A 21,740-nucleotide genomic window follows, 5' to 3' on the forward strand; every position below is an offset into this window, starting at 1 on the left:
AGATGGTGCCCTACTCGTGTATGACGTCAGTGATGCTCAAAGTTTTGATCGCTTAAACGAATGGCTGAACACGCTGCGCAATACGGCAGGTGATTCGCTCACAGCTGCAATGGTGCTGGAGAACAAAGTGGACAAAATACCCAAAGGCACACGACCGGTTAAGTTTGCACAGCCAGACAAGGTCAATGCCTTCTGTGAAGTTCAAAATCTTCTTTTCGCGCGCACTACTGCCAAACAGAACGCTAGAGCACATGAATGGGATGGTGGACTTTGCATTTTCGAAGCAGTGCAGCGTTTGGTGTTACATATCCACAAGATTCGAACTGGTCCACTTCTCCCTAACGAGCAAGAAGATACTACCATGACCGACGACAAGACAGAACCTGTCATACTTATCGATTCTGTTGTCAGCACGCCCAAAGCTATGGGTGAATGTGGAGGCTGCAACACTCACTAAAGGCCCATGGGCCTTATATATTTATATTTAAAGAAGCAATAAGACTGCTACATGTTTGGTCGCACATACTTCTTACACCCAATGCTATGAGATAAAAACCCTGAAGGACCATAAATTGTTTACTGTAGGATGGTCGTATCGTGCGCCAAGAGCGACAATGTCGCTCTCTGCCTTTTAGGGGCTTAGTGAGGCTGAGGCACTTCTGCGGAGGAAAAGACGCCTCCTCCATCCAAAGCATATACATACAATGCAGACCAGAGAGATATTACCGACATATACATACAATGCAGACCAGAGATATTACCGAATGGTAGATGTATTTGGAAATCCAACATTTCGTCACATCAATGTGGACCACCTTGTATACTCTGGTCGCTTCGAAGGTTCGAAACCTATAGGAAGTTCCGCGCACGTCGCTCCTGCGCATTGCTTATGAGTCTCTTGCAGCTAGTGTTACTGGTGCTGCAAATATGCTTTACATCCGCACTCGTGATCGAGAGGTACGCATGCACCAGGTTGTGTGAATACTGGATGTGCCGAAACGTTACATTATGATTCTTGCCTTAACGACAGCCCAGAATGCCGACTAGTGACGCATGTGTACGAACTCACCGATTATATAAAATAATCTACAGACCGATTTACCCTAAACTACCCAATTCATTTGCAGCTCCGGCGAATTCACAAACCTCACGTTGCTAAAAACCGGCAGTCTGCACAACTTGGACATCGTGCCCGGTAGCGTGTACTGCAATTTAAATGTGGCTGTGAATTTTAATATATGCCTACACTTTAAATAGTGTCTCCGTTTACGGCGTGCGAGCCATTGCATGGTGACCTGACGGGTAAAGTAGCGCTTGTACTACGTGGCGAGTGCAACTTTGTACAGAAAGTGTGGAATGCACAACGCGCTCACGCGGCTGCTGTAATTGTAATGGATAGCGAACTGCGTCACGAGTATGATCATAATGTTCCAAAAGCCAGCGCCATGACTTTTATGGTCTAACACTATTTGTTATGCTGCAGGCCACCGTACCACATTATTATGATGAAAGATAGCAAGGCCAACAGTATCCACATCCCGTCGGTCTTTATTTCTTACACATCTGGCGAGTGGCTGCTTCTCGCCATAAGTCGCGCTGCGCCGTGGGATCCACCACAGATAACGCTGAATGCTTATGGTGAATGTAAGTATTTATAGTGGCCAAAATGAGTATCAAAGAGGTGATGGTGGTATTATTGATTCAGTGCCGCAAGCATCGACGTCGAACCGCTTACTTAAACGCGTAATTGCGTACATTTGCGCATTTTCTAGTGGATTAAGTCTACTGTCGTCGGCAATATTCCAATGGGTTAGCAAGTCCCGACGAACGCGGGCGGCGAAAAAGTTGCCAGTAGCCAAATATGAACGCAATATGCAGCGGACACTTTTGGAACATTTGCTGAAAGATGAATATGTGCTGGATCGCATTTTTCTCAGTGAGATTGAGAATGGATCCAGAACAAGCGCTATATCTGGAATAACGAAATCTACTTGTGATACCACCGCAGACTGCACAACTTCAGAAGACGGAGGTTCTGATGCTAAAATTTGTCTTGAAAACGATAAAGGGATAGAAATGCAGAAAGAAGATCGCGTCAATAGCGAAACAACTTATCGAGGTTCAGCTGACTCGGATACAGAGACTTGCCCCATTTGTCTGGATGACTTTGAAGATGGCACAGACGTGAAGGTTCTTCCGTGTCAGCACTTTTTCCACATAAATTGTATCAATCCATGGCTAGAAGGTCGAAGTGGACGCTGTCCACTGTGCAAACAAGATGCTATTGCTTCAGGTACGTTCTATAGACTTGTTGGCCGCTTGTACTGTCGCCTTCAATCATTTTTTTTCCTTTGTATTAGTGGTTGGTGCGTCCAAACAAATCTTTGGTGTTTCATTACCACGAGTTGACCAAATTCTTCAACATGAGCAGGTATATAGATAGATGTTTGATTTGAGCTGAGATCAGTTTTTTCTGATTTTGTTGTGCCACTGACAGTGGTTTCACACGTGCCTTCTAATACTGCCTGCATCTTTAGCTAGCTGCTTGGTTGTCAATGCCATCATCGGCATCATGTGGCCCTAATTGCTTAATGCCTTCCGATCTAGTCTTTGTATAAACAAGGACACAGTATTTATCCTCATAATCTATCTAGCGGTCGAATAAAATGAATTAATTGTCACATTGACTTGTTTTCAAGCTGTTAGCTCCAAGCTCATCGTACGTCATTGCTTCGTGCTGCGGGTGTCTCGACCACCACAAAAGTTTTTCTCTGCGGTATATTGTCACCAGCTGTCCTTCATTCTGTATTGCCTAGTCACTTATCTCGGAAAGGGAAAGCGGACTTTTCGACCAGCGACGTAACTTATCGAAGGCAAATCGAAGCTGTGTACTGGAGGAAGTCATCTGATGAAAGTTGTCAGCACCGAGCAGTTTAAATATCAAAAGCGCTGCTTTAAACGGATCGGCATACGATGCAATGTGGGCCTGATCATGATGTAGATTCGTAGGCTGGGGGCTTAAGATGAAGCGCTTCGACTTAGAATGTTCAAACACAGTGCCTGCTTTGCCACCGGAAGACTGAGGTTCGCTTCGCAAATCAGCAAAACCTCGCTGAACAAATTGATATGCATCTGCACCAGAGAGCCGAAAGAGGTGGACGGAAAATGTGGCTAACAGCAGTACAAGCATCGCTACAAACTGTTTGCGACCAGCAACTTGCAAAAAGACAAAAGCCATGACGATCTCAAACAATATCAAGCACACAAACGTAAGCTCTAATGCCGTCTCGGCAATATGACCTCGGCCAGGACTATACGGATGCACATACAACGTGTTGTACTTTGTCGTGGCAAGCTTGACGTAGAAGTAAAGTGCTCCGAACGGTGTGATGATTGGAGAGATGACCGTGCCCAACAGGATCACAAGAAAAACGCTCAGTACCAGCGCGTACTCATGGCCGTAGGAAAAAGTACTCGGCCGTTGCGCCTTTTGGATCTCCTGGGACGTGACCGAGCGTGCGCGAAGCCAAGGTTGCAATGCCATTGTATCGGAACATCGAGTGATGTCGACTATTCCCCCGATGAAGGTACACTGACAAACGTACGAGATGAAGAACGTGCCTGATACTTTGTACAAGAAGGACTCAATATACGAGCGGCCGCCAGTCTTCTCGATGTCCGTTAATGCCAAATAAAGTGCTGTCACACCAATACTGGGCAGTATGACTGAGCTCTAAGACGAAACTCATGTTAAGCGTGCCAGTTGTCTTGAAATAATCTGGCAATATGAAAACGTACCACAATCAAGTATGTAAAACCTTTTACAAGAAAGCTTTTGACTTGCTGAGAATAGCTGAATGAAGTCTCTGACATTGAGATTTGATCTAGAAATGCTAGTAGACACCAATTGACGACAATCTGCAGCATCCACGTGGGTTAGCACCAGAGCCAAAAAAGACAAAAGGCAATGACTGGAGATTTTAGACTTACCAAAAGCAGCGACGGCATATACGAAGCCACTATTGTAAGCAGAAACGTGTTTTGTCGATTTAAGCCTCGGTACACATCGCTGCCTGAATCGAGCTTGATAAATATAAGCACAGCTGTCGGTGTAGAGAACAAAAGTAGCAAGACCAGCGTCGCAAGCTGTCGAAGCCAAAAGTAAGTAATTCTTCGAAACGTAGACGGTCGATATGCAAGATTACGCCAAATCACGTCATCGGGCTCTGGTGCACTCATGAGTACGACATCTTGAAGAACAGGATCGAGCGTTTGTGGCAAGGAACGTTCTTGTCTTCCCAATGAAGCCAGTGATTCGTGTTGAACACTTTTAGAAAACAAAGACTCTGCAAAATTTGTCAAGCGACCGAGGCAAGTCTGAGCACGTACGTTTCGAACAAAAGCGTTACGAGTAGCCGTGGAGTCAAATATTAGAAATGCAGCCCCCATGCATTTCCGCTTCCTAAATTTTTCCAGTACGTCTACTGGGGCAAACTCAAGTTCTTCTTGCAACAATAAAATTTGCCGCGCTGTACTCCGATCGAACGCTTCGTCACGATTATCATCGACAAGACTTTGGTACAACGTTCTGCTATGGCTGTCGGTTCTGCCAACCCTTACGCTATGTCTCGGACAGCAACATGTGCAACAGTAGCAGCAGCATTCAGCCATGTTTCTATGGCGGACAATATAACGACCTGGCTTGCAGCGTAAGTGCCACCAAGCTACCTGGAGTGGCTCAGGGGCCACTACAGAACCAGGACAGCACAACAGATTATATGATAAAGTGCCGTTCTCATAGGCTTCTTCAAATGCTAAAATTCTGCTGAGTTTCTCAGATAGGTTTTTTCTTCGATCAAGCAGCTCGTACACAGCGCTAAGATCTTGCAAAATTGTAACTTCATGCACAGAACCCTCACTAGGCATAGCAGTATGAAGCACATCAAGTAATGAATGTTCTGTTGTGTCAAGCGGAAGTCCATGCTGAATGAATATGCTTCGAGATCCTACGATGTGTTTTGCTTTACTTTGAAGCATTGATACCACTTCGTGTTGTCTGCGCAAAAGCCGAAGTACAGCAAAAGCTACGAAATAGCAGTAGACCACGTGGATCCAGTACCAATTACTATGGAGCGGTACATTGCTAAGAGTCGTTGCTTGGTATGTATCTCCTCCCTTCTGCCCCCGAGCACTCCCTGGAAAATAATTCTACATTCGCAACGATGTATCTTAGCTTGAGTAATTTTCAATTACCAGCACTGGCATCTCCACTTACCACTGGTAGCATCACTACGAGGCTAAAAAAGCTAAGAAGTACAAATAAATGCCCACAGTCTCGGAAAAGCCCCATGAGAAGTGCTGCTGGAATGCCACACATCGAAGTAACGTAATCTCCAGTACACGGAATATCCCAGTATTTCGTTATTCTTTTCTTCAATGTTGATCCTTGGAGTTCGCTATACTTTGTCGTATAAACGTCGAGTGAGATCTCGTCATAATTGCTGCGCTCAAAAAGCATTTCCTGGCCGCCTCCTGACACAGACAGTCGACGATACGCGAAAAAGGTCATTCCACCACAAAAAAGTAGACTGTTGAACAGCAATTGATACCATATGCCCTGCCACCCGACATCTCTCCCAGCAGCAATCGATACAACCGATCGTTCAGCTTCCAGTCGATAGTATTTGTCAACATCCATGCCTCTCATACCGTAATCAAGGTAGAATCTTCCTGGAACTTTGCCAAACAAAAAGAATTTCTGCTTGACTCTTGTTGGTCGCGTGGCATTAATTGCGTGCGCAAAGATAAGTGAGTGCGGAAAAATTAGCGAATCCATTGCAGTACCATTGCTGTCTGTCAACTTGAGTGTCACAAACATCGATGGGGCATTAATAGTCACCCACGTGTCAACTTTAAGCTCGACACGATCATTAAGCATCACCGTCGTGACACCTGAAGGTACGTGGACAATATTAAGATCATCCCCACGTATCCTAGTGGTCAGAACACCTACGACGACTACGCCCTTCAATAAGTATCGAATCATTGACAAAAATCCGGTATATACTAGGAGACTGTTCAGAAGTTATTGCCAAAGGATTTGCCCTATAGTTCCCCTTTCACTATTCTCATCACGCCTTGATGTGCAAGCCGTTCATTTACAAATACTTCGTATATTTCGTAAGCTCGATCAAGATCTCGACCTCTCGCTGATCGACTAGCAAATAAATCGTAAATTTCTTTTCGGAGCTGTAGTAGCTGTAATGCATGTTCAGCTCGAGTCTTGTCGGCAGATGTGAGCATAAGAGATTTATACACCTGGAGGTAATGAGGCGCTAGTGACTTATCGTTGATAGCGTCAACGATAGCATCAAACGAAGACTCTAGAATTTGCCATTGATGAGCAAGATCTCGCCATTTCGTGTCCTCATTTTTTTGTTGTAGCAAAAATGCTTGAGGTGGCGAATCATTTCTTTGTATTCGTATTGAGGCGTAGGTCGAGATGCTCAAAAGACCATTTCGCATAAGTAGCAAAGCTGCTGATGTAAATACACGCAATGGCATCATGACTCGTAGCTCCCGTTGGCGTAAAACGTTGTGGAAAATGTTTCTGAGATCTCGCTCAGATAGACCATTTGAAAGCGGCAAGAGCGTCTCAACAAATGCCGTTTCATCGAGCAACTTCGACGGAGTCGTACTACTTGCCGCTGCAAGACGAAATAATTCCTTAAGACAAAACAAAGCGAAATAAAATTGGTTCATTTCACAGCGAAATCGAACAAGTAGCGCCAGAATCTCTTCATAAAAGACCCATTTAACCTCTGCCGAAAGTGTGAATTGTCTTGGTGAAGCGTGATAATGCTGACGACGTAACACTGTGCTTCGGGAAACATGGGGGTTATTCTTCGGCCTCGGAATTGGTTTACCACAAATTAGTGAGCCACTTGGATGTCGACAAGGAGGTTCCAGATTCTGGCTGCTTTTTTCTGTGAAATCATCCGCTTCATTCGTCGAGACTGGAGTAACGCGGCTGTCAGGATCTATACAGATGGACGAGACAATATCTTCGAATTGCTGCAAGCCATTCGTCGGTAAATACTCGCGATACACAACATTTTCGACCTCAGTGATTGAAGTATCGCTTTCTACAATAGACCTCTCATCATTGACTCGAAACAATATTCTAGCAAGCTCCAGAATGTGAGGAACATCAATGATTTCGCGAGCGGTGACAGAGTGAAGCATCGGCTGGCGATGAAGCGTGGAAGTGGCCGAACCTGCCGGGCAATCGTCACATGGCAGACAATGTGTGCATAAATATCGACATAAGCAACAAAAGACAAGCTCTTCTTCCGATCGTTCGCTCACCATAAAATCCTGGAAACGTTTGACATCCGGGTCAATCGCGGCAAAGAACTCAATAGTTTCAGAAAGGTTAATAAACGCTGTATCAACAAGTTGTGGCAAACCGAGTCGACAGCGAAAATGCTCTCGAGTTAGCAGCTCCATATTAAAACTTGGTGATTGGTCAGTACATTGAGCTCTTGAAACAAGCTGGGATTGCTGTTGACGCCACTCACTGAAGGATAATGCGAGATGGCAGTGAGAAGCCAGCAATTCACTTAGGCGCGACTTAGACAACTCTTTTAATTTTGTCACGATCATGTCGTACATGTTTGTAATAAAGCGCTTAAGCGACAAAAGTCTCTTGGCCTGGTCATGTGATGCCAGTGTGGACGTCAAATACGAATCTGTATCATTTTTTGAAGCGAGATAGCATTTGGCTGAGTGCCATAATGTTTTATTTAGTTGAAGTTCTTCGTACTTTTGCGATCGCAAAGCATCTTCAGCACCAAAAAGGACAGCGCGCTTACCAAATTTAGGAACTAGATACGTTTTCTGATCCACTTTACTATCGTTTTGTTCAATGTCCTTCGCCCATCCGATTGAAGCTGTACCATTCCAATCCACTAAATCATTGACGTCGTCCTCCGATACGCTATGCTTGTCAATCCCCTCTGATGTAGGTCTCAAAACCATATCAAGCGAGATCAACAGTGCCTTAGCTTCTTTTACTGTTCGTTGAAAAATATTTAGGTCCTCATCATTATATTCTGCCACCAGCGTCTCGCTAGTTGGACAAGTACCAGCATCATCGATGGTCTCAGTAATATCAACATTTTCAGCTTTAGATGTGCCTGATGTTATTCCACGATTAAATGCAATTATGATGGACGCTAGCTTTCGAAACCTTGAAAGCAAGTGTACGAGCGTTTGTCTTGAGTTCAGCTTGATATCATTTTTTGCTGCTTGTTCAGCTTGACTCTTGTCATCATTGTTATCAGTGGTTGAAAGTGCCATAATTTCAGACATTAATGGATCGATAGCAGGGAGGACTCGTGTGTCGACAGGTGCTTGTTCGTAATTACCTGTGAGCTCGAAAACTTTTTTCGACTTATCATTGCGGCGCCGATAAAGCAAGAAGGCGCGGACATTGGCTTGCATTACCTCAACTGCTGCACTCTCTTTTCGTCGACGAATGACCGTTCGCATAATGGCTCTGTGATGTATTGCCAGTCGTCGATCGCGAAAGCCTCGATAAATTTTTTGGATAGATTTTGCTGCTGCCTGCTTTTTCATCTGACTATTATCACGGGATTTCTCTTTGTAGGCTTGAAACCTCCGAAATGCAACTTGCACGCGTCTTGCTGCAAGAAATTTCTCGCTCGCAGAATATTTGTGCTTTGAGGAGAAAATTCGTTTGCTCACAGATGCAGAAGCACGCTGCCATCTCCACTCTTCTTCATCATCGTTGAAATCGCTATAACTCCCCATATCAAGCGACCAAAATGCTTCGGGTGCTGCAGTAGCAGAAAGCCCCGTGTTTTGTCGGTCTTCTAACACTTTAATGTGCTGAGAAAGCTGCTCCTTTTCCTTTTCTAACCGAGCACACTCTATCTTCAGCTTATCAAATCGATCTTGCTGTAGGTCGGTCTCATGATTTTTAATCGAAAGCTGATCAATAAGACGAGCGACAGCTGCATCGTAACCGTTGCGAATCTCATACAACAGTTCACTTTGCTCTTTGCATATAAACCTTATTTGCCGTGCTAGTTCATGAAAGCAGGTCGAATAGATATTAGACTCTTGGCTCGTGTATTCGATTATCAAGCGCATTCGCTCTGATACTACTGTCTTATCTATTTCACATCCAACACTCGAATGTTGTTGAAGAAATTGTGGCATGGTAGCACGCATCCTATCCAATGTTTTTCGAAGGTATAGCACTTGCTGACGATTACGTGGTGTCAGAGCTGGAAACACAATTGTCTCCCATTGTCCTTCCTTATTAAGAGTAGATTGGTACTGGCCTGGTGGGTAGTCCGGAGGAAAAAGAACGGCATTGGTCTCCACAACAAAAAAATCACGGGGAATTCTAGAGATATTCGTCAAATCTAAAGAACGTTTTTGCTCGCTTTCGCCTTCTTTCTTGCAACTCGTTCTAGATGTAGGCACACGAACGAATGTACGAGGAGAAGGTCGACTGAGTTGAGTGAGATCTTGACTATTTAAAGTGTTGCTTTCAATAGAACTATCTCCATTCACACGCTTTCGTGAGCAAAACTTATCATTGTTGTTGTCCACCAAAGGCAACGGAGGCAGCATCACGAGTAATCGCTGGAGTGAGCAATTTAACTGCCTGGTCACAAAAATACATTTCGAGACTACTGCATCACAATCTCATTGGTGGGCCTCTTCGTTATTCATAAGCTTCTTTTCCCATGGGCCATCAGCTTTATTAAACAAAATCACGTCGTTATAGCAGCGTTCGGTGCTGCGAAAGCGAAAGTGATGGTCGTAGGTGTCGGTTACAATGCTTTAAATGAGATAGTGTTTTTGTGTTGCTGTTCTGAATGGATGTACGATGGCTTAAAGTTGCGTTTCGCTGCAGTAAATGCTTGATCCAACACGGATCCACAAGTGACTCACAATGCTATCTACGACGCTCAAGATAAGATTTCATTCTGGAAATATTTTAATGAAGTGATCGAAGAAGTTTTGGCATGAGCAAGACAACAGCAGTTAGCTATATATAAAGTTTTTTTTTCGAAAGTATGACGGCGGAGATGATGTGGTCATCCGTCAGAAACGATCTTAAATTGCAGCTCTCATTACACTGGCCGTCTGACGCCATCTATTCTGTTACTATCAGTACCTACTGGGTGATTTCATCGTCTTGCCTTGCCACAAATCAAGGAAAATGTTTTAAACTCTATTTGATTTTCTATCAGAGATCAAAATACAACTCTAATAGTCACAAATTCGTGAAGTATTACATTACAGGTTGCTGTTCCGGTGTCCCCACAAAAATTTGCTATAAAAAGTGTTTCGGAATGAAAGTTCACATTGTCAATGATCAAAAAGCGGATGGGTTGTAATTCAGTAAATTAGCATGAATCTTACCCTTCTGTCTGCTAAGAAATATACCGTTGCTAAGGCTGAGTAGGCTTTAACCAAGAAGGTTAGCCCGATTAAAGATAAATTATGGTCGACCATACTATTGGGATTTGGCGAACCGATCCAGAATTCAGGTGATGATATCGAACGTGGACGCCGATGTAGCTGGTCGCAGTTTTAAAATGTCAGATAACACGTGTAACCGAGTCTCGCACAACTTTTAAAGCATCACACTGCCTGGTCCAGGCGTTCCAATGGTTCATAACCGCGTTGCTTCTCCATGGCAGAGGCTAGCTGCTAAAGGAACCGTCGAGTCGTTGCTCCCCTTTCCACTGAGCTCTTTATATCCGACTGGCTTGTAGTAGGATGACGTAGTATGAATTCAAGTAGCGAAGTAGCAGCCTTGTTGAATACACTTCAGAAACTGCATGTGAAAGTTAAATGCAAGCGATAAATCATTGTCCCCCAACATAATTATGTGAGCTATGCCTATCAGTGCGCGCTGTATCATTGAGAAAGATCCTCTGATTTTGCACGAAGGGTAACGGTTATAGATCAGCCACTTTGATTGATCGACAGCCTATTCATCATTGAGAGTGTAGGCACTTCGTGGTGGAGCTAAGATACCCGGAAGATCTCCAACCATAAGAAATTGTTTTAGTCAGATTTTTCATTTAATTCTAGCATAGCTTGCACAGACGAACAATCGCCTTATAAAGTATTCGTCAACACGTTGTGCGGTAGCCATTGTATCAAATAGAGACCCGCAATTACAGCAAATATCAAATGTGCTCGGCGCCGGATTGAGTATCTCTACATCTAGCTATCCACAAACAAATGAAAAGATGGAGCCAGTAAACGGCATGGTTGACATTTCATCCGGAATACCACACGGAGAAAAAGCGGTGCTGAAGAGGGTTACTCACACTCATTGAGTTTATTTCTAACGCTGTAGATATCTCGATAGGCTAACCATTTTGTATAAACAGTTTGCTGAATCTTAAGGTGCCTCTGAACTGCCACGAAGCGGACCCTGCAGCGGGGCTGCCGTAGCTTCGCGCTTGAGGAAGCGTCTTTAGGTCACCGACCTTTCGTTCTATACAAGAACCAAGTACTAGTGCAGCGGATCGCACTCCGCTGCCTCTAAAAGTACTTAAAAGCCTTACCAAGGCAAACGAACACTTCTGTTTAGAATCGAAACTGATTTTTATTGATAGTTTTATCCCAATGTTAAAAGTTTTGATTTTCCTAAATATACTAAACATAAATAGTAAAATCTATATACATCCATAACTACTGGCTACCTAGCCCCGCCCCGTATTCTTGTTTGGGTGTTTGGGTGTGTGGTGACATTATGCACATCTCGTGTGACACGCAAACACCCCTGTTATTAGGGTTCGTGTAACCCCGTTACAGACCCAGTCGTAGCTGAGGGGGGGGCTACCGATCAAGATCAAATCGCGATCAGCCCGGCTACACACCTAATTAAAACTTTGTGGTTTTGACAAAATGAAATTAAGCGTCATGCAATCCCTAGGTTATGTGACGCTATGGGTGAGCGCTAAGACGAGCAAAAAAATCGGCATATATATCAGTGGCAAGTGAAAAGACTACAATAATCATTCCTACACATACAGTACCCGTTGTAAGTTGCGACCACGCTGCAATAAATATTCTCGCTCATAGCGAAATCGAATTGAAGATATACATATTCCGAGAGAATGCAAACATATTCAGTGCTCTATTCGAGCTCTTTATACCCATACCACGATTCCGCTCATTCGAGCCAGTCGGACGTGATGAAATCTATTGCAGACCGAGCGACAACACTACCGTCCCTTGTAGCTAGGCTAATCTCTGCTTCAAATTGGCGACGTTGAAGTGCAGAAGGTAGTCAGTGCAATAGCGAGGCTTAAAGAAACCCGAAATCTGACCGATCTCAGTTTCGGATGCACGCCGTGATTCTCGAAAAAAATTTGACGTGCCGCCTCATCGGCGAAAACTCATGAGAAATAGCTACCGGACGGGAAACTCTCTGCTGGTAGTGCTTGAAGTGCTACGAAGGGTACATGTCGCGAAAAGTGATTGACTAGATGATGCCTGCACAAAGATGTTGCTTGTTTCAATAAAGTGGAGAAGTTGCATCAGCCTATGGACGCTTGAGAAACTACTTTGGCAATATTGTCCTGATGCTGCAGCCGCCTACAACCTAGCACATCCTCTACCTTTGACTTCTTTTTAGAAGAGGCAAGGTCTCCCGTCGCAGCGCGAGTTACATCAGTAGACGGACAAACCATGCGGTAAGTAAGGCCCCTGGTGGATAGCCAATGAATTTGTCTCATGAAGTCAAGCAAATCTTAAAATTGCATAAAACGATAAGAAGTAGAATTCAGGTAGATGTTTTCATAATCCTGTAAGTAGTAACAGCTTGAGATGATGGATTGTTAACTCGACCTTCGCGTACTGCGTAATTTTGAAATGCTGAGCTTAAAACGACGTTCGAAGAGAAGATTCTTTTCACCGATGCTGGCTTTCAAGACATAGAGCGATTTGTTTGCTAATCCAGCGCGCAAGGTCAGCTTCCTATGTGTAAAGTGCGCGGCAAACGTTGCCTTGTCGCTTAGCAAATTTGTGCTGCACCACGCGCACATGAATTATCTCGCGCTAGTGTTGGTCAGTGAATCTTGTGTCACTGCGTGCACTCTAGACAAAGGAAGTATTGGCTCAAAGAGTCCGCGTCAGCAAACGCACAGAGGTCGGGTTCACACTTGGAGCGGAACAAAGAGGCTTTGGTTTTATTGCTTGCTTAGCTATTTCAAGAGTACTTGTATGTAGGATAAGTCTTTTTGGACTAACACTTAGATGTACAGCTTATAATTTCTCATATATGTCCTCATTGTTTGCCGTGTGGCTATCAATATACATATATCACGGGCTTCTCCGTCAGGATTTCCATTAATAGGTCTAAGTACATGAGATTAAATTACATATCCCATTATAAGCGTCATCTTTTTTTAATCGGCGATTGCAGTCTTGATTGCTATTTCTCTCATACTACACAGAAAGTATTACCTGGTTATCCAATATGAAAATTATATTAGTACATTCTACACGAAAGTCTATACTGAATATTGTATTGGGTTTTTAGGAAAAAACTAATTTTACGAAATTTTAGATTCTTCCATAGAAGCCACATGCTCGAAAATCTCTTCCTGTTCTTCCTTCTCGGTACGGCGCAACCAACGTTCCTTCCGTTCACTTTGTGCTGAGTCTCGCTCAAGCTGTTCCCGGTGCAATCGCCGGGCCTCGCGCTCAAAATCACGTACCTCCTTCTCATCTTCGCGCTCTACCTTTTCAAGCAACTCAGCACGTTTCATTTCAGCAATTGCCTCCTTAGACATTTCCTTCTGTTGCTTCAAGTCTTCCTGATGCTTTTCCAGAATTTCCAGCTGTTTCACCTGAAGACGAAGTGAGCGCTTGCGTGGAATTGCTTCAAGAATTGCTAAGCGGTTGGCTTTCTCTAGCTGTCGAGCGCGAGCTTCATTTTCGTCATCAATCTGCTCGACGATGACCTCGAGATGATTTAAAAGCTCCTGTTCGCCACTAATTTTTCGTCCTCGGATTTCCTTAATCGCTTGAAACATCAAGCGAAACGCATCATCTCCTTTCACCCAAAGCCCCCACTCATGTGTCTCGGGGTCTAATCTATAAAGTCGACGTTCTTCAAAAAATTGCGGGAAAAAGTAATACAAATTGCCGGCGCGATCATTTCCTAGAGGCTCTACTCGCAGATCGTCTTCTTCCATCTGACGCATGTATTCCCTAATATACCCCGTTGGTTATAACAGAAAAGTTATTAAAGTCCGCATCATAACTCCAGAAAACAAGGATACCAATACACACGTGTTCGCAGGGTCATCTATTACAGCCTCGCATAAATTTAAAAGAATCTTGCATCGCAATTCGATAGACAAGTCCGCATATGACTGGTGCTGTCATAACGTTCTATACGTGAATTTGTGCCCATTTGGCTAGAAAAACAAAACTTGCACTGACCTTTAAGGGACATACCGCGCCTAGTGTTTCAAGTCGCGCCTTTAGAATGTCGAGTGTCAGCCACTCGTCATCCGTCAGTTCCACATCCACCTGCTCGTCGGTCTTAGAAACTCCAATACAACTGTCATCATCGTCTTCATCCTGCGAAAATGTCTCCGGTACTCGCTCGCCAGCCTTACGCAAGAGTGCGTACCACTTGTCATACATGTCTAGATAGTAGATACGCAACTGTTTGTTCCACCACTCGTACTTCAGTCCAATACCGGCACTTAAGCACATACGCTCACTTTTTTTCAATAGTAATTTAGTAAACACGTCTTCTAACACCGGACTCTCTTCTGGCTTTAATAGTGCAGCCTCATACTCTAACAATGTGTTGTAAAAGCGAAGTGTTAATGGGCTTTGCAGTAGCCATAAAATATGGCAAGCAGCAGGCAATTCCCATAACGAACGCAGTACATTCAGTTCGTCAAAATCAATGTTCGTGTGATTCCATTCGACTCCAGTCTCAACGTAAAATGGCGTAGCAAGTGGTGTATTTGCCTTGATTCTGTCAATCTGAAGCCGCGTCTTACGTTTCAAAACTGCTTTCTTTCTCTCGTTTGCATCAGCTTTCACAACCACTTTGTTTTTCGTCTTCCTGTTTTTTGCAACTTTGCCGACGAGTTTTGCGCGCTTTCTGACTGGCTTCGCAGACACCAAATTGGTCGTACGATTTCTTCTATTACTTGCTGCCATCGTTGTCAACTCGTTATGCTCCATGGCTTCAGCATCAGCTATTTTTAAATGATCGAGTATATAATCGATAAGCTTTTAAACGCATAAATTCCAGCTTAAAATCATATCTACCTTGTTCCCTATCAGCATTTTGATAATTCATATTATCATCTGCCGCTTTCATAGATGTTTCAGCGCCTTCCCCTTCATTAAAGGAATCCGACCTGTTATTCTCCGCACTTAACGACTCACTAGGCACAATGGGCTCGAGGTCACTGGATTTATCTTTAACTGTGTTGAGTTTCCTAGCGGCACCACCTTGTAGGCCCGAATCGAATAATGTAGGCGCATCGCGTCGAGCCGCGTTACCACCGGTCATTAAGAGATTGTGTTGTGTTTTATTGCGATTAGCTTTTTAATATAGTTGTTCAAACACAATTATCTTGATATTAGCAGAGCAGCAATTACATTTTTTACTATCAGAGACAATCTATGTAACTACAATACGTATTGAATGAGTACATGTCTATCTGAATGTGGCACTTCGCGGCATATGATGCATTTTCTTGATTTCTAGAGTCTTTGAGTCGTCCGACTCTTTCTTGACTTTGCCGCTCATAGCCACAAAAGGGTTGTATCCTTTTTGCTTCTTCTCGTAACCACTTTTGCTTCTGGTACCGCTATCATCCTCGTCCATCTTTAGCTGAAATTTGGCACCTGTGATCCGAGTACTGGCCGTGGCATAGTCAAAGCCATTAATATTGCTCTCACTTTCACTATCGATAATTTTGCTGTCGACTCCGTCAATCTTTTGCATAAACGCCTGCGCACGGTCCTTCACATCAGAAGTTGCCGTCATATCAGGTGTGGTCTTCCTCCGCTTTGTTCGATTTGACATGTGATATGCTTCCGAGATTGATTGAGGTATATTTTGCTTCGACTCTTCTAGATCCTTCTCGTTGCTTGAAATCGCCACCAACGGCATCGATTTGGTGGCTGCTGCCATCACTGGATCATTTTCAGCAATCGTAAACATTGTGCTTGCTACCATAGCGTTAACCTTTTCGAGTAACGCGGCTGTCTCTGGCTTCTCAATAGCCTCAAAGGCATTAACTCCGGGAATAATTGGTTTACCGAACAATGACGATCGAATCGGGGTATCTGAGTTAGCAACGCCAGCCTTGCGTCGGCCACTCGTCCAAGGAGCATGCTTTGCACGTCCTACAAGCTTCATGCTCAATGTAGTTGTTACATCGCCATTTTCATCCCAAATTTTTCTCAGTGGCTCTATCACCACTGTTCGTTGGGCTTTATGTGATGTTTTGGCTTCTTCCTGAGCAAGCTTCGACTTTTCAGCGATAATTAAGTTCGTTATTTGTAGCGCATGCTTGCGAATAAGCAACGGCACCGGGTGGCAAGCGCGAAACAAATCGTCAGATCGGGTGGGAAGGTGCTTAGTAAGCTTCAAAAGCACATGATTTGGCATCACGTATGCCATCGATTCGTCTTCTTGACGAGCGATACGGTCACGCCACATATATAGCGCCACAACTACGCGCTTTTGAAGCTCGGACAATTCTCGTATGTTTACAGTTCCCTTGAGCTTCTCACCAATTGCAAGAGCGTCCTCACTTGTGGGCTGAGGTTTTTCATACACCTGTAAACAAAGCTTATTTGAATTCTGTAGTGCTTGAAAAAGTAGACTCTCGCGAGATTTTGCTCCAGTTTGCAGCAGTTCTTTTTTCAACCTATCGTAAATATACAAGAGAAAGCGTGTATCCTCCCGAGCGTACTTCACCATACTGATATCTAGCGGACGGATTCGCCAATCTGCAAGCTGGTACTGTTTATCGGCGTCAATATTGCAGTGACGCTTGAGCATGTATGCCAATGAAAACCGTGGATATTGCAACAAACGTGCTGCACGACCCGTGTCAAAGAGGTTGACAATATACAGACCAAGATCGCGCTGCAACCACAGAATATCCATGTCGCTTCCGTGTAGTACCTTGACCTTTTCTGGATCACAAAACACCTCATTCAGCGTCTGCAGTTTCCCACGTAGGGCCAGTGTATCCACCAAAAAGTCCTCGTGTGCAGTAGAAATTTGCATGAGGCATGTAAGTCCCATGTACGATCTATAGCTGTGATGTTCCATATCCACTGCAATAACACGAGCTTCAGCAGCTTTAAGTGACTTCATCATCTTCACCAACTTCTCTTCCGTGTCCACCCACAGATACGTTGCCTCATTGATCCCAACCAATTCATACGGTTTCTCGGACGCTGTCAACTGCCATGATGCATACTTAAGACCTTTAATCTCCGAATAGTATGGATGACGTAAACCCATCTCGTCGTCTTCGTCACCAATAGCTGCAGCAGCACCTTCATTAAGTGCATGCACCTTTTCTCGAAGTTTTGACACGAATGGTGCGTCGGAGTTGTCAATTTTTTCATCAAATCGGTTCTGTGGCTTGTCCTGTGCTCCCCGTACAACAATCCTCTCCGTTTCCTCTACTAATTTCATGTGTCTTTTCTTGTTTTCAAATACTTGTGGCTTGTTATCCAGTGGTCGAAGCTTTGACTTATCAGTGAGAGCGTTCGTCTCGCCTTGCATGAACTGTGCGAGGTGCTTGGACGCCTCATCCAACAGCATGTCTGCATAGTCTGTCACAAGTGCATTAGGCTCTGGTCCGTCAAAAAGCTCCATACTTTCATCCTCATCGTTATTTTCTGCATTTTCCGCATCCATATCGGTGCGCGGAAGCTTGGTAAGCAGCCGTATGAGCTCTTCGGCTTTGGCGCCGGTGCGCTTGGAGCTCGCTGCGAATTCGGCGCTAAATTGCGAGTGAAAATAAAATCCATCGTCCTCCGATGGTATGCCGTTTGAGGCCTTCACACACGATAGCACCTTTCGGTACATTGTGCTGATAAAAGCATCAACGTCAAGCGCCACATCAGCTTCTTCCGCCATCTTGTAGACTTTAACTTTTTCTTTTTTGATTGGGTGTAAGGATGTTGAAATTTGACATTATGTAGATAATTTATTTGATTGTTTTACTTTGCAGGATATTTTGAAAGATCTTGCAGTATTATTGCAATATTTTGAATCAAATTTAGACCATAATACCGGCACTTCTTACTTTGTGGGACATCTGAGCAAAATGGCAATACAAGCCATGGTGCCATTGTATCGCTTACGTTATAAATCTTGCGAAGATGAATTCCGACTCGGTAACTTGCCAGTGGCAATTGTATCGAATCAAGTACCGCGCATGTCATGAAAATTTTGGCAGATGTTGTCAGGGCACTCACTCGGCACCAGATTCGGACATGTCAACCGCTGCATATTCGCAGACATGGCAGACGGAAGCGTAAATTGCGGTGGAAGATATCCTGTAAAGCTCTTGTGCAAAGACCGCGGTAATGGGACAATTGCATAAATAACGCAGTGCATGCTTTTACAGGATTTTTGCAACAATTTGGTTAATCTTTTGTATTTATTTGAAAATTCATTGTTGAATACATATGCATTCAGATGCAAAACTATCTTTTTCTTGATTATGGTTCCGGGCTGTCGTTACGATTCGACTTGATAATTTTAGCCCCGTTGCACTTCGTAGAAATTTGGGAACTCTATCTCAATGTGAATGAGCGTCATGCGCCGTGCGCACAACGATATTGCTGGGAAACAAGATGTACAGAAATATGTCCCGATAGCAGCTGAGGACAATCACACATAAATCGCAGTTGACGAAAAATCTTGATCTTACATTGACTACTCCAACAAGCAAGTTGAACTTCACATCAATGTGGGGACCGGCAGGTATACCAGGGCTACTATTACTTAATGGACTATCGCGTACTATGGGGGGCTTACACGCCTAAACGCCTGTGGGCTTACACACCTAAGCACACAGGCGTTTCGATCAAGTGTTTGCATTATACATGGAATACTGAGCGAATACATCCAACCATTTTAGCTACCGCTAGAACGGTCCATGCAGCGTGGTCGCAACTGAATTGTATAGACTAAAGTCAAAGAGATTGACAAAAAAATATCACAGATACGTGTGTGGTCTGGCTGACTCTGCCGTTTGCATGCCGCTTTTGAGCATCGAGACTTTGTGTAAGCATTTCGTGTTACAATCCGATGCTCGCCAAGGCCGGAATCACTTCGTAGCTGTTTAAAAACCGGCAGTTCATTAAAGCATAATGAACAAATGGGGGTACTGTTTGGAAAGGTGTAGACTGCGTTATTTGATATAAACCCATTAATAAAGTAATTGCTTCAGCACCACACTCTCTTTGCACGTCAAGATAATGGAATGTCTACATCATGCGATCAAAGCGTTCTGTCCGGCATCTATCTGTAGATGGTCGGCGGTGGAAATGAACAATCTGGTACCTCACCCAAAGTTCGCCAAAATATAGTTTCAGCATGCGGCTGTCAATTCGAGACATTGACCACCGGCAAGCCATCTTGGCAAATTCTTTGTAGACGGACAGCTCGGCTGTATTTTCTTCGGTTGTTACCCCAACTGCGCAAAACATGTTGCATCTACGCCATATGCTGCAAGTTTTGCCTCATCCTTACCATCGCGATATGCAACTTGAAATTATTTGGGCGGCTAGGAGCGTATCCGTTGTCACATATAGCCATCCCGTTTATTTTTATCTCACATGTATACTTGTAAGAAAGAATTTTCATTTTTCCGTTCCTCGCAGGAAATGTAGGGATGGTGTCGCTGTGCACAGCAACGCGCATGATATTTAAAGATCAGGAAGTGTTTGGAAGCCATATCATGTCTTCTGTGATACTTCGGCCTTTGTCATAGGCTTTTCTTCAACCAATTCGATGCCAATGAACGTGAGCGCAGAATCGCGTTTGAATCCTGTGAGTAGTAAGTCTCGGGGGAGGCCTAATCAGCGGACGACAAATGCCACTTTCCATTGAGTGTGCTTCAATCAAGTCCAGAACACAGCTCCAAACATTCTGTGGGGCTAATTCATTGGGCTTATATTCACACCACAAAATTCCTGCTTTTTCTGCCGCACCTCAGCATCATTTGACACTCTTATTAAGCGACATTGAGATTTTTGTCATGTCAGCAAAATGGTCAAACCACATCCATCATTCATTCTTATTGCGTTGGTGGGAATTCTCACTTACCACTTCCTGCTTTCCGCGAAAGAAGGCAACTATGACAAGTCGGTAAGGGTAATGAAATTGTGGTGTGATTTTTTCGGAATCCAGATTGATCTAATGTAGCTTCCGCTATCGTGTGCAGTATTTGCGGTGAAAATCTGGACAGCATATCATCATGCTTCAATATTAGAAGGCTAATAAAATATGAAGGGCCATATATCACTCCCCGTTTCAGTTCCTGCTTGTGTCTCCGAAACAGATAATTTTATGGTGTATTAAAGGCCAGCTCCTTCTCCAGTACTAACTGGCCTAATTTGGTGCCATCACAGGCCTGTAAATACCAGGGGCTTTTCACGACCAGATGTTAATAAGAGCTTCTGCATAGGTTAGTGAGGAGACTTATAATTCCATAAATACACCCGGTCATTTAGGTCTCGGATAATTAAACTTTCTCTCTTCTAGCTAGTCTTGGCGTGAGGCCGATACTGATGAAGGTTGAGTATTGAGCGAACTCTCTATGCTACGCTGTCGAAGTAAGTACCACCAGCATTAAGAACCGTATTGCTGCCCCATATCATAGAAGGGATCAAAATCACTGGGTGGTGGAAATATTGCGTTGTCCTCTTCAACTTCGATTGGCTCGTTAGAGCGTGATCACGATATGAAAATCACGAAGTTGACAATGAATACAAGACTATGCTGTTAAGCGCGTCACGCAATCTTTTTTTGCTCCAAAAGCGTGCGGTGTGATGTGGCGCGGACGCAACTTTGCCCTGCAGACGGTAGACACAACCGTATGTAGATTCGTCTCAAAGATGGACAAGCTCGGATTGCAGAGCAAGGTTCAGATTCCAGTTTGCAAGCTAATCCATGTCGAGAGCTTCCCACTGGATACCGCTGAATTCTCCGTTGCAGGCAACGGGAACATTGTTCGCAACTCGCTCACAGGTGAAACGAGGCTTAAGGACTGCGTTAGTCTTGTGAAAGGTTTTGTGGAGGAAGAATGCTTTTGTCGTATGTCTCTTGGCGAAGGTGAAGCTGGCCCGCTCTGACTCGAGCGTCAATTTGACGGAATATCGTAAACATGTCGACTGACTTCGCGAGTATGACTCGCTGGTGGAAGCTGCACTTTTCTCAGCGGATCGTTGCAGCTTGTCAGCAAATTAGTAATATGTATTTGGGTGTGTTAAGTTTTCGTAAGAGCAGGAAATTGGAGACAAATTTCCGGTGTAATAAATTATTGAAATACGTTAGCTTGTGCGCAATGTCTAAGATATACAAAATGACTGACACTACGTCAGCAAAACGATTGTGATTATTACCCTTGCAACGATGGACTTGTCGTGTTATGAAGTAG

General features: G+C 44.0%; 8 protein-coding genes across 8 annotated transcripts; 4 read left to right on the forward strand and 4 right to left on the reverse strand.

The window, feature by feature from the left end:
* Positions 1 to 109: 109 nt before the first annotated feature.
* PHALS_04108 (rab11 family) lies at positions 110 to 457 on the forward strand (the record flags this gene model as incomplete). Its single annotated transcript, XM_024722115.1, has 1 exon — positions 110 to 457. One exon carries the CDS (start codon positions 110 to 112, stop codon positions 455 to 457), a length of 348 nt encoding a protein of 115 aa, XP_024573224.1.
* Positions 458 to 889: 432 nt separating this feature from the next.
* Positions 890 to 2,584, forward strand: PHALS_04109 (hypothetical protein L915_18630; the record flags this gene model as incomplete). The annotated part of the gene is made up of 9 exons (XM_024722116.1): positions 890 to 957; positions 1,031 to 1,057; positions 1,128 to 1,195; positions 1,258 to 1,414; positions 1,484 to 1,644; positions 1,706 to 1,936; positions 2,009 to 2,293; positions 2,361 to 2,431; positions 2,498 to 2,584. The coding sequence occupies 9 exons, from the start codon at positions 890 to 892 to the stop codon at positions 2,582 to 2,584; spliced, it is 1,155 nt and encodes a 384-aa protein (XP_024573225.1).
* Positions 2,585 to 2,812: 228 nt separating this feature from the next.
* On the reverse strand, positions 2,813 to 6,046 carry PHALS_04110 (hypothetical protein L916_18535; the record flags this gene model as incomplete). The annotated part of the gene is made up of 4 exons (XM_024722117.1): positions 2,813 to 3,733; positions 3,799 to 3,918; positions 3,991 to 5,208; positions 5,276 to 6,046. The coding sequence occupies 4 exons, from the start codon at positions 6,044 to 6,046 to the stop codon at positions 2,813 to 2,815; spliced, it is 3,030 nt and encodes a 1,009-aa protein (XP_024573226.1).
* A 59-nt stretch (positions 6,047 to 6,105) lies between these two features.
* On the reverse strand, positions 6,106 to 9,666 carry PHALS_04111 (IQ motif, EF-hand binding site; the record flags this gene model as incomplete). The annotated part of the gene is made up of 1 exon (XM_024722118.1): positions 6,106 to 9,666. The coding sequence occupies one exon, from the start codon at positions 9,664 to 9,666 to the stop codon at positions 6,106 to 6,108; it is 3,561 nt and encodes a 1,186-aa protein (XP_024573227.1).
* Positions 9,667 to 13,619: 3,953 nt separating this feature from the next.
* On the reverse strand, positions 13,620 to 15,610 carry PHALS_04112 (exosome complex exonuclease rrp6-like protein; the record flags this gene model as incomplete). Its single annotated transcript, XM_024722119.1, has 4 exons — positions 13,620 to 14,280; positions 14,362 to 14,450; positions 14,515 to 15,290; positions 15,364 to 15,610. The coding sequence occupies 4 exons, from the start codon at positions 15,608 to 15,610 to the stop codon at positions 13,620 to 13,622; spliced, it is 1,773 nt and encodes a 590-aa protein (XP_024573228.1).
* Positions 15,611 to 15,757: 147 nt separating this feature from the next.
* Positions 15,758 to 18,208, reverse strand: PHALS_04113 (exosome complex exonuclease rrp6-like protein; the record flags this gene model as incomplete). Its single annotated transcript, XM_024722120.1, has 1 exon — positions 15,758 to 18,208. One exon carries the CDS (start codon positions 18,206 to 18,208, stop codon positions 15,758 to 15,760), a length of 2,451 nt encoding a protein of 816 aa, XP_024573229.1.
* A 2,142-nt stretch (positions 18,209 to 20,350) lies between these two features.
* On the forward strand, positions 20,351 to 20,581 carry PHALS_04114 (uncharacterized protein; the record flags this gene model as incomplete). Its single annotated transcript, XM_024722121.1, has 2 exons — positions 20,351 to 20,449; positions 20,507 to 20,581. 2 exons carry the CDS (start codon positions 20,351 to 20,353, stop codon positions 20,579 to 20,581), a joined length of 174 nt encoding a protein of 57 aa, XP_024573230.1.
* A 617-nt stretch (positions 20,582 to 21,198) lies between these two features.
* On the forward strand, positions 21,199 to 21,616 carry PHALS_04115 (uncharacterized protein; the record flags this gene model as incomplete). Its single annotated transcript, XM_024722122.1, has 2 exons — positions 21,199 to 21,415; positions 21,585 to 21,616. 2 exons carry the CDS (start codon positions 21,199 to 21,201, stop codon positions 21,614 to 21,616), a joined length of 249 nt encoding a protein of 82 aa, XP_024573231.1.
* Between the last annotated feature and the right edge of the window lie 124 nt (positions 21,617 to 21,740).

This window comes from Plasmopara halstedii (assembly GCF_900000015.1).
Source record: "Plasmopara halstedii genome assembly, contig: Scaffold_253, whole genome shotgun sequence".
NCBI lineage: Eukaryota > Oomycota > Peronosporomycetes > Peronosporales > Peronosporaceae > Plasmopara > Plasmopara halstedii.